The 12,551-nt window shown below is 40.1% G+C and overlaps 1 protein-coding gene across 1 annotated transcript in view; it reads left to right on the top strand.

Moving 5' to 3' along the window:
• Tmtc2 (Transmembrane O-mannosyltransferase targeting cadherins 2) overlaps positions 1-12,551 on the top strand; it is a 40,194-nt gene continuing 27,643 nt past the window's right edge. The window contains exons 1-2 of the mRNA XM_017159538.3: positions 1-428; positions 8,282-8,592. Coding sequence (XP_017015027.2) covers positions 8,513-8,592 — 80 coding nt within the window. The 5' untranslated portion in view covers positions 1-428; positions 8,282-8,512. The remainder of the gene's footprint in view (positions 429-8,281; positions 8,593-12,551) is intronic.

Genomic DNA, 12,551 nt, shown 5'->3' on the forward strand with positions numbered 1-12,551 from the left:
TCCGAGTCGTGCGGTCAGCAGCTAAAAACCGGAAACGGAAACAGAAAACTGCCAAGTGGCTGCCTCGGCCGCGATGTGGCTGCAGTTATTATCATTTCGATACCGATTCAGATACCGATTCGATTAGAATACTATAAAGTATACAAAATAAATACAGCTGAAGAATAGGGCATTCCGAAAACGCAAAACGAAAAGTCGGTTTTTAAAGTAGGGCTCTTAAAGCTACGGAATTTTCGTGCGCTCGTTTCCGTTTTTGTTTTCGTGTCGCCGCCGCGTGTGTGTGTGTGTATGTGTATGTGCCAGTGTGTGGGTGAGTGTGCCGCTGTGTGCGTGCGGCATTGTCGCTGCTCTCCGGGCGAAAATCGGGATACATTTCCGTAGTAGTCGTACTGCTGCAGAAACAGCAACTCAAGTGACACACACAGCAGGCAAGTGGAAAACCCGTAGAAAATCCCAGTCAGTGGGGAAAACCCACAGAAAAACCAAGAAAATGCCAAGAAAGGCGCGGGCGGGCGAGCAGACAATTTCTGCGGTCGCAGCTTTTGACTTTCTGCGGCAACTGGAGTGCATTTCGTGCACTGTCTCCCAGATCCAAGTCAATTTGCGGCTCCCACTTGTTTGCAACTTTCCCCGTGACTTTTCATGTTTTTCCTCGCTTTCCTTGCTGCATTATATGCTTTCCATCTCTCCAAGTTTATATGCCTTGTCAATTTCGCAGCATCTTTAATATTTTCCGCAGTAAACTTTGTCTTTGGTCCTTCGAGCCCGATAGAAATCTAAATAATTGTACAGATGACTTGGGATATTTTGAACATTGTTTTTGGTCCTTTGAGCCGGATAGAAATCTAAATAATTGTACAGATAACTAGAAATATTTTTAATATGTTTTTAAGAAATCTAAATAATTTCACAGAGATATTTTCAATCCGTTTTAAAAATGATTCCATTTGATTCCAGTTTAAAAAAAAATCTTCATAGTTTCAACCCAATGAAAAATGTATTTAATCTGAAATTGCCATCTCTCTGAAAATCATTTCAATTTATAATTTCCGTCTCTTTATGAAGCTTTCAAAGCAAATTCATTTAAATCGTTGGCCATCTCTTAATAGTCAATTTAGTAGGCATTATAAAATTGTGTGTATTAAATCCTCGCCCACAACAATCATATATTTATTCATTTATTTATGAATTTTTCCCCGAGAGCCCACGCTTAATTTTTAACCTATTCTTTTTTCATGCTTGCAAACCAGCGCAAATATTTCCATCACGCTTCAAGTGCGTGCCAGTTTATGGAATTTCCCATGCAAATGCCCTAACAATTGAAATTAGATTTGCTGCCAGCCTGCGTTGGTGAATCCCAATCCCCCGAAACCGGGTTAAGGTTAACAAAAAACCGCGGATTGGGCTGGATTTTGCTGTTATTGTTTTGCCAGGCGTTCTAGGCGAAATCCTCTGCCTCTGCCACTTCCGTTTCCGTTTTGCCTGCTTATGCCAGCTGAGCGGATCTGAAGTCGCGGCGAACTGGCTGCCATATGCGCCAGCCGCAAAACTTTTGAATTTTTAAGTGGCAATTCGTGTAGCCGCGCTTCCTGCGCTCGAAGTCAGCCGAAAAAGGCAGAGCCAAATGTAGACATAACTTTTTACTAAAGCCCTGCCACTTGGCCTCAGTCAGTGGTATTTATTTAATTTTTAATTCGCCAGGCGAACAGCAAAAAGAAACCCAAAGCAGGCTATTTATATCAGATTACAATGGGTAAAGACAAGGCGGTGCAGATGATTGTGTTGGAAATATTTAACATTTTCGGAAGAATCTCAAGACAAGAAAGTAATTCGGGAGATTTATTCTCAAGTAACTTTAAAATGTGTAAAATCATCAGGGTTTTAAAATCTTTTTTGGAGGTGTCTGAAATTATGCAGCGAAAAAGCGGGCCATTTTATTTGTAATTTAAAAAAACCCTGTGATTTCTGTAATAAAATCGATAGAGTAAAACGAATTTGATTTCCCGAATAAAGTTTCCACACAAGTAACGCATTTTAAAACTTTTATTTTCAACCCACAAGTGCCAATAATGTGTTGAAATACCCGTAAATTGTGTCCTTTTTTTAAACTCGCTTTTAGAATAATCCTGTAACCCCCAAAAGTTGGCAAACTGTCACCCATCCACTGATTTGAGCGATTATGTGAGTGCGGACACTGGCCAAATGCAAATTAGTTTTCTGGTAATGAATAAAGTGAAGTGAATAAGTGCGGCAGCAGTAGAATTATTGTGTGGAATGTGGAATTCAATTAGCTGGACTCCCCCATACTCTCGGTAAAGTGGAAAGTTTTTGCTTAGAAATTCCGGAGAAAAACTTTTTTGTCGACGAAATCCCATAAATAAATTATTTTTGTGTAATTCGCTTGGGAAATAATTAAACAAGTTGCCAATGCCGCCTGCCAAGTGAGAGATTTTGTGAAAGATTTAAATAAATTTGCGTGAAAGCTCTGCGGGCATGAGTGAAAGAAAATCCGTGTTTGGGGCAATTTGGGGCCATTAGCCCATCAATTAGAGGCTGGTATTAGGAATTTAGAGATTTACAAAATTTAAATTAGAAAATAATATTTGTTGGTAAATTAAAAATGTAAGGCGAAATTCAACGAAATGAAAACATTTTCAAAGTAAATAATTCACAGCTTAAATTAAATATCAAAGACGAATTTATAGGTACTGCAAATAAACATTTCGAAGCAATGTTTATAAATTCTACACAATTACTGCTCTAAAAGAACATAAATAACCGTCCGAAAAAATAAGGTAATAATAATCCGAATTTCGAGCTCGATGCTTTGCGTTGTACAAAATTGAAAATGCTTTCATTGTGTTTACTCGAGTTTCATTGCCCCTCCTCCCGAGCCCCCCGAAAGTATCAGCTCAAGCAGCTAATGTGGCTCAATTAGTAGAATAATTTCGAATTTAAGTGCAACATTTGCTGGGGCTTTCGCATCGATTGCGACTCCGGTTTCAATTTGCGCACGAAAATACGGAAAATACGGCAGAGATTGGTAAATACAGAGGCGGCAAGTTCAATGGAACTTTCGATTTTGGACCAGTTTATGGCGGAGTAGTAGGAAGTTCGGTGAGCATCGTCAGCTCATTCCGAGTTGCTTGGCTGGTAGTAAAAGTGCAACTTTGTCTGCAGCTGCAGTAAATATGCAAACTCCTGCTCTAGGGCTCCTCGATTTCTCCCTGTTTCTCCTGTTTTTCCCACTCTAACCTTGGCAGTTTCAAAAGTACATCTGTGTGTATGTGGTTATACTCTCACCCTCATCCTTCGTTAGTCCTTTTTACTTGTGCACTGAGGAAAAATCGAAAGTATAATAGCTAAGTTCCTGATTTAAATTGATTGAAAGAGCCTTAAAAAAGTAACAATTGCTTATCGAGTCTTTAAATTTATTGAATATAATCAGGAATCGCTTAAACATGTGTTAAAATGTATGCTAAAATTTGCTGTTATTTTACATTTTTTAATTGCATATTTTTGTAAGCCTCTTTATAAGTGATTTCGAAACCCTTTCGATTAATTTAATAGTAGTAGAACTAAACATCAATTTCGCAGCATCTAAACAGCAATAAACTTTGTATTGGGTCCTTCGAGCCGGATAGAAATCTAAATAATTGTACAGATAGGAGTTTGATGACCAATTTTCCTTACTTTTTCCGGATTTTTCCTGTGCAGCCCTTTTGTCTGTTGGTCGGAGGGGTTGTAGGAGACCACAGCAGCTGTTGTTCTTGCCCAACTTGCAGTTCACACACGCCCAGTCGCCCAAGCGCCCCGTCGCCCACTTAAACCCTTCCCTGACCATCAAGCACCCGCATCGCCCCGACTTTCAAGTGTGCTCGGGATCTGCGCGTTATGCAAAACTAACTTTTTCCATTATTTTCTGTGTGCTGCCGCTGCTTTTGCTTTTGCTTCTGGTGCTGCTTGTGGTTTTTATTTATGGTCTATTTTTGTTTTGTTATTTTTTTTTGTATTTTTTGGTTAGTTACCCCGAAACCCCGCCATGTAAATAAAAGCCAACTGCAAAGTTTTGACAACGCTTCGCTTTTCGGTTGTGCAGCAGCAGTAGCAGTGGCAGAGTAGCAGCCTCTGAAAATTGGGTCGGCAAAAGGGAAATTTATGTCGCAGCCGCGTGCAAAGTGACAGCGAACAAATTGCCGCGACACAGAGTGAAAACACACAGACACAGACACAACGAGCCGTGTAAAATTTTGGCGAAAGTTTCCCAAGCCGAGCGCTAATCAAGCCGGAAAATTGGGTAGCTCAGGAAAATCGCTGCTCCTGTTTCGAGTGCAGCTAATTTTTCGGATTTCCTGTGAATTTCCTAGGATGCACAGGCAAAATCTCTATCTAAATGCGGCCAAAAATGCCTGAAAAGTTTTTCGAAGCAACTTTGAATTATTGATAAAATACTTAGACAGAGAGAGGGAGACAGAGAGATAGGGGAAAACTCTACCCAATTTTCCCCGCAGACACTTTTAGCATACATTGGGCAAACAAATTTCCAACTCGCATGCACACACAACTTATTTGATGCACTTCAATTCGTTGCTAGAGACAAATCCCAGATATATAGTGAGGGGAAAAGTAGGGAGCACAGACGACATTGATAAATGTTATTTTGGCAAACTCTTTTTCTGTATTTTTCTGTTTTTTTGTTGGCTAGCGAACAAACAAAAATGGGAAAATACCAACCCACAACACAGAAATGCAATCGAACGAGAAGAGCAAACACAGAACGAGAGATCCAAATCAAAATACTTTTATTCGACACAAATGGGCACTTCTTTAAGGTTATAAAAGCTGGAAAATCTCTTAATTTCCTAGAATTACGGGAATTGCTTTTGTTTCTGGTTGAAAATAAATGATAATTAAGTAAATCTTAAAAAAAAAGTGTATAAAACTCGAAAGAAAAACAAGAACCGATGTAAATCTTTTTTTAATGCTGCACTTTTGAGGAGAATATTTTAACTTCAATTCACTTTCTGGAATTAAGTTTCTTATGACCAATATATTTTCGAAAAATAGATGCGAATGCAAGTTCTCCTTGAGAAGTTCGAAATTCAAATTGGGAATCCATCTGGCGCATTGACGCGGCGAAAGTTCAACTTTCTAATTAAATTGGGTGCTGGCCCACCATGAGTTATTAAAAATATATTAAAACTGTTTTTTCGAGGGACGGCAGGAAAGGCAGAAGTGTTAAGCGCAAGCGGTTACCAGCATTTGTTGCTGTTTGTCGCAAAGTTTGCCCAGCCGCCGCAAAATTGAAGTCCTTGATGCCGAGGACGAGGACAAGGAGGAGGAGAAGGTCCTTTCCCTTCTTTGTTTGCTCCTGGAAACTTTGCCGACGACTCCTGGCCATTGTGGCAGTCTTCTTGGCCAGCAGCTGCAGTTTGCACTCTGTGATTGTCTGTGTGCTGCTGCCCCTTAATTTGCTGGGCCAACTTTGTCTAATCAGTGTGCAGCTGCTGGCAGCCTTTTCCCAGATTGCGTATATGCGTCGTTAGCCCGCCCTCGATTTTCGAGACGTTATATGGAAGTACGTAACATGACGCAAAGATGAAGACCAGGCATTCCGCTTGACAGGCTTGAAAATTAAATCTCAGACTGGGTGTCACATGTAGATAATAATACCCTGTGTATTTCTTTGGAACCACAAAAACAAAAGAATTTATCCCTTAGTATCGAATGTCGGTTTTTGATTTTAAATTTTTATGTCTACACGTATTTGTCGGAACAAATAGTCTTTATTTTTTTTAGAGGAAATGAATAGTGAAATTAAAAGCGGCGCCGGGGAGAATCGAACCGAAGACTAGGCCCCACGTTGGGCGCCAAATGTTATAAACTGATTTTGCTAAAAATGGTGTCCATTGTTTCAACTCTGTTAAGATACACGTAATGGATTCTTTTGAAGAAAAATAATAAAACTAATATACAAATTCTAAAAGTCGTCAAAATAATCTATATTTATTTATTTAAATCTTCTATTAAAATGTACCTTGCTTTTATTTGTGTTTTATTTTTATAAAAAAAGAAGAAGAACCAATTCCTATAAAAGCCCTATTCAGTCAAGAAACTCTCAATATGTTAATTTAATTGTTTGCATTTTCATTACTGACTTTCAAGTCCCTAGCCCAATTTTACCATATGCGTTGCCACACTTAAGTGGATCTAATGACTTCGATGGGTTGGCAGATAGCGATTCGAGTGGTGGCACCGCCCCCGCAAATAGATTGGACCCATGGATTGTGTGGCACACGCGGCGTATGTGTGATATGTGTAATTTGGAGCCGTACTTACAGCCAGAGAGAGAGAGCGACTCGCAGAGCAATTATAGTGAAATGAGCTAATAATATTCAATTTCATTGGAGGGCTGCCTGCTCAGCGTTTTGTCGAAATGTCAACCAGCAACCAAACAATAACAGATGTCAAACTGTCACATGGCCAGACGAAAAAAAAGGAATAAAAGAGGAGGTTTAGATATAGGGATACAGTACTCCCAACTCCCACTGGCACTTCAGTTGCATTGTGGGAAAAAGTGCAGCTGTTGAGAAATTACAAGAGGAAAACGAAACGAAACGAAAGCGGTAATAGAATAGCAGCCCAGGTGGGCGAAAGCATGGAAATCACTCAATTGGACGGCTAACTGACAGCCACACATTATCAAATATTAATGGAATGACAGGGAGGTGGGTGGGTCAACGGCTCATTGGAACCGTTTGTCCCGAGGAAGAAGAGGGCGAACTTTGACACCAACGCCCCTTGGAAAGTCATGGCAAACCCCCGTCGAAATTTTACAACCGAACATCTGGGCTTTGTTTACACATGACTAGCTGTAAAACATGGGAGGCTACGCCGCCGACGCTGCGTCACACAAAACTGAAGGGCTCATTTATAATTCAGCAAAGTAAAACATTGAAGTAATGAAATTACACCAGAAGAATTTGTCGACGTCGGCCAGACATATATATATATATATATGGGGGGATATTTACTGGGGGAAATGGAAATATGAGTGGGGTGAGGAATAAATAAAAATTTAATGAAAGCACGTATACGCAGCATGCGCCCGGCTTTTGCATATGCGTGAGGCATTTTTGTGACAAAACATTTTTCGTGTGTTTTAGACTCGCGACTCGCGGCTGGGGAAAACGCAAATAATTGAATTTCTGTCAACGAAAATTAAATTACGCCTGCCCTAAGCGCCCTGCCACTTTAAAGCCCCCTGAAAGTTGCAGGCATAATGCATTTTAAATTGCGCATAATTAAAATAAATGCAACAAATGATTTAAATTTATTATAATGCCCAGCAAAAACACAAGCACAAAGGTGTATATATATCTGTCTGTGTGTGTGTGCGGCAGGATGAATGGCAGATATATACAATAAAAGTTAATGACAATGCATAAAAGTTCATTACTGCCAGACACACAAACAACGGGTGATTCAAAAAGGACCTGGAATGGGCAAAGATATGCCGCAATTGTGCATTTGTAAAGAGAAAGAGAGAAAGGAGTTACGCAAGATGGGACAATGGGGAATCCCATTTCAGACACGTACAGATATCATACGTATGTAGAACCCAGAACCCATTACAAAAAACCACCTTATCTGTGTATTTACCCGAACCACAGAGGAAAAATAATAACAAAACGACAGCAATCAAAGGACACGGCAGTTACACAACAACTGACCACTAATTAACCTAATTTCTAGCCCAACAATCACACTGAAAACGCGAACGTATGTAGGTGGTTCCAATATCCGAAACCGAAAACCAATCCAATACTCTCTATATGTTAGACAGATGGGGCCGATAAACCACCGGGGGCCAAACAAATGGAAACCAATGAGGCCGTTTATTTTTATGTTGATTATTTTCCACCCCAACCCCTTACATTTTTCGGTAATTATTTATGGCAACGCGACCCCGGCTCAGGAAATTATTTCAATATTAATTCAAACAAAACTTTCAATAATCCGTAATTATCGACGAATGTAGATCAAATAATCACGTTTTAGTCGCCGCGGCGGCTACAGCAACAACGGAAATTAATTAGGGGAAAAACAAAATGGGAATTATTTGCCATGACACCAGGACACCAGTTTGTAATTGGCCCAAAATCGCTGGCCTGTCAACGCTCTAAAATATATTTTCCCCCATTTATTATACACATGTTTTTGCAGCACAATTAAAGATATATGTTGACTAACTGGATTATTGATTTTTTTCCACTTGCAGCCGGCACTTTTGCTCCCAAGGAGAAGGCAAATAGAACCGAAATAAAATAAAAGCCACAAAACACACAAATGTCTGAAATAAAATCACATAAAATGCGACGAAATCTGCAGCATGCACTGAACAACATACAATATTCAGGCTAAGTGAGCTCACTCAAGACCGGCAATTCATAAGGAGACCATAACCTCGATAAGTCCTGTTTGGTCCTTCGCCTCCTTGGATCCTGGAGAGATGCCGTCGATGGAACCCTGGCTGGGGGGCGATTCCTGTTCCTGGCTGGGGATCTTGCGACTCCGGCTGCATAAATCAAAGTGAGTTAGTTGTTGCACACTGCCCCTATCTTGTTATTTGTTATTTGGTTTTCGCTTCGGCTCAGTTCGGTTTTGGTCTCTGTGAGAAATCAAATTAATTTCAAACTTGTTATAAACTTCCCTCCCTGCGAGCTCTCTTGTTAAATTTAGCGCAAGTTTTTCAATAAATTGGCACACACACTCACTCACAAAACACAAAAGAATGCCGAGCATAATAAAAGTCTCAGTTGGCAAAGTTATTTTTGCTGCGGGGCTATTTATAATTTTAGAAAGTAGAAGCCCCCGGCACTCGGAAAAATTATAAACGGTTTAGATCCTTGAGATTATCCTATTTACATTTTTAAATCAAATTATTTCTTAAAAATTCTCTTTTTAAAATATTCATATTTCTAAAAAAAGTATATAAAAAATTCTAAGTAAACTGATAAAAAAAGTAGAAGATTTAAAGGTTTTATATTTAATTTACAATAACAATTTCTTTTTTTTAATATGGTGAAAAATGGTTACCGATCCATCAAAATTTCGCTCTTTAAAATTTATTAATTCCTTTATTGATTTCAGTTTCTTTGATTTTTTTCTAAAGTGTACCCTTAACCATGGCATTAAAAGCGAGTACGCAGAAAGGTCAATTTTTGGCTTTTACCGAAAATCTTTATCCCAGTTTTCCGTTTGGGGCCCTTTTATTGCTATCGATTTTGGAGTACTGAATGTTATAATTAGGAATGGGTTTTTTTCGGGGGGCGAGGGAGAAAGTGGCTGTCAAAAATTTCATAAATGAAAAGCCATAAAAGTGTGGGTCAGGCGAAAAATCAATGGTGGCACAGCTGTTGGTTGAAATCCTGAATCCCAGCCCCCGGAATTTTCCCTTGGCCAGAAAGTACATGACCAGCATCAATAAGTTCGGCTGGCTGGCCCAGAAACTTTGGGACAAACAGCTGGTCCTGTTCTTGGAATTCCAGTCGCAGCCCCTGGATTTATTGACACCCACAAGAACACAGAAGCCATCCGTCGATAATCACTGCTAGTGGAGAAATCCAGAGAAATGGGTGCAAATTCGAGGTTAATGCACAAATAAATCTGCCACAAATTGTTGGCCATCAAAAATCACGTTCCACGTTGCAGGAGGATGAAAAGCGAACGTTTCTAAGGCACAAAAATAATAATTATTAACGCTCAACTGCGTCGCAATCAACAACATTTTATCTGGCGCTGCCAAACAGTTTCCAACTTTTGCGGTCGACTTTCCCAGATTCGGTGTCTCAGTTTCGGGGTTTCACTTGAGTTCCTCTCCTCTCATTTCATATTTATTTTTTTTCCGTTCAGCTGTTGTGCTCCGATATCGTGAGCCTGCTAACTTCCGATTTCCGGCGTGCGCCGTGATTGAGCGCCGCTTTATTTCCTGCGGGGCGGCGCCATTCGAGGACCACAAGGACACTCCTAGTAACGTTCTCCTGCCTCCTGCCTGTTTGACTTCTGATAAACTTATTATACACCCTTTAAAGGCAGGTTTTTCTGGGGGTGGTAAATTCAGGGGGCTTCACTTGTTAGGCCCTGCCTCTTTCGAGTCTTTTAAATTTGGCTTCTGAAATTGAGGGGGTGGTTAACCCATTTTGACACAGATGATTTGTTTACCTAATATCACTTGGGCTTAGGAAAATATCGGGTTATTTTTCTTTCTGCTTACTTTTGTTTAATGTAAATAAACTTAAAGCATTAAAGTTAATGCTAGAAATAATTTTAATTTGGCCGAGAACTTGAGAATAAATAAAAATATATAAATTAGCTCTTATTCAGAGAGATGTAATTTGATTGATTTTTTCCAAATAGATTATCGATTCGGATTACCATTTTATAGCACATAGATTAAACCCTTTAAATATTTTTGAAGGCATCTAATTTAACTTTCTTTAAAGCCAGCCCAAAGCGTTAAATATATACCTCCAATTGGATTTTACCGAACCGGGCAACTAGGTGTGAGTCCAAATGGGTTAAGGATGCGAATCGAGGCGGTGGGAAAACCTTTTTCTCCTCCTCTGTCTGCGGGCATCAATGTCAGTGATTTATCACAAGGCACAAGGCACATAAATAAACACCAGCAGCCATCGGAGACGGAGTCGGATTTGCTGATACTTTCCTCCGGTTCCTCCAGGTTCTCCTCCTCCCCTCCTCCCCTCTGGCTGTATTTTTTGACAGTGCGTTGCTTTACGCATCACTAGACTTATCCCGGGTCCCCAAACTGGGGGTATTCCCACCCCCCTAGTTTCCTTTTCATTTGACGCTTTGTGCACTTGACTTCGGGAGTCTCCTTCCCGATTCGCCGGGCTTCGATTTGCTGCCTCTAACGACCCTCATTGTTTGACACTCGGCGTTGATTTTCGCAGGCAGCATATCTTCGATATTTTTGGGGAAAAGGAACCAGGGAACAGGGAACCAAAGGGACTCTTATCTCCGCAGGATAATGGCGGAGCGGCGACATTATTTTCACTTTATTGAAAACTTGTAGCCGAAATTGATTTTCTGCGTCTCCTGGCGGCGGCGTCGGCGGCGGCGGCACATTCCAAACGCCCAGGGAATTGACATTGCCACCCCACCCTAACCCCCTTGGAAAATCCCCACCCATGGCTTTGTCTTCTGGCAAATTTATTTCGCATTTAGTTGAATACTTTCTGGCATTTCTGGGCTGGCGAATTCCGCATACATTTATTTTAAAGACTGTAATTTCGTTTTATTCTCATGCTAATGTGCCTGCCTGCCCTGACTTGCATTTGTGCAAGGGGGTTTTTATTCGGCGGGTTATTAAGTATTTATTTGCGCACATTCCGGTGCTAATGTGTTTTTTGCGGGCGCGATGAAAATGCAATTTCGTCTGTGGGCAGCAGCTTTTCGTGGAAGGGGGCTGGAAAATCAATTTGAGCCCCTCAACCCGCCTTCTCCCAGAAATGTTCAGCTAATTGTTGCTGCAATTCGGTTATTTCAATTTCATTGCGTTACGCGGGCAAAAAACTATTCCCAGTTTCCGCTGCAAAAAATGCAAATTCTCGCCAACACAAAAGCTTAATATCAATAAATTAATATAGATGTGCTGTCACGGGCCCTTTATTGTCCTCCCTCTTTTTTTTGATACCCTGGAAATGTCAGGAAGTGCCAACCATTGATAGTGATATTTAGTTTTTGATGACTAAATAAAAATAAGAAAATTTAATTTAGTTGTTATATAATTGAGAAATAACTAGCGGTTCTTTGAAGGTGTCTAAAAGTAGGCAACAAAATAATGTAAATTTTAAAGGTGTCTTAAAGTAGGCAAGTTTTTTGTTAATTAGTGCATACTTGTAGACGCCCTTTTAAATGATTTCAAAGTCCTAGTTCAGTTTTATAAAATGTAAAGCAACCTCTTTCTTCACTTTTCTTCCCAGACTTACTTGAATAGTTCAAGTCTCTAATTTGATATCACATGAAATTTGCTACTGGTCATCCCCGGTTCCATTTTCCCCTTCTCACTCTCGCCGGTTATCTTTTTTAGAATATTTTATTTAAATTCCGCCGTAGTCCGAAACGGTTCCTCTGCACCGGACCCCACCGACCAGAACAATAAAAGCAATCAGTGCTTAAAAATCAAATTCAATTTGCGCATATTCAGCATTTTTCCGTTGTCCTTTTGTTTCTCTTTCGCCTTCCGTCTCTCTGGCTCTGTTTTTATTTTTGTTTTCATTTGTTGTCCTTGTTGTTCTATTGCCGCAGCAAGTACAAATTTTCTTTTTTTTCAAAAAATTTATAACAAAAAACGCTACCCGAAAAATATGAATACGATGCGAGAGAAGCGAGAGCGGAGATTTCCCAAGGACGACGAGAAAATGGAGTACTGGCAAATCATAAATATTCCCTGAATCAACAGAATATGATGAAAATCCATAAATCATTGTGGGGCAGCCCTCTCGGCGGAGTTGAGTTGGGATTGTTGG

This window comes from Drosophila takahashii, chromosome 2L, assembly GCF_030179915.1.
Source record: "Drosophila takahashii strain IR98-3 E-12201 chromosome 2L, DtakHiC1v2, whole genome shotgun sequence".
In the NCBI taxonomy this organism is placed as follows: Eukaryota; Metazoa; Arthropoda; class Insecta; order Diptera; family Drosophilidae; genus Drosophila; species Drosophila takahashii.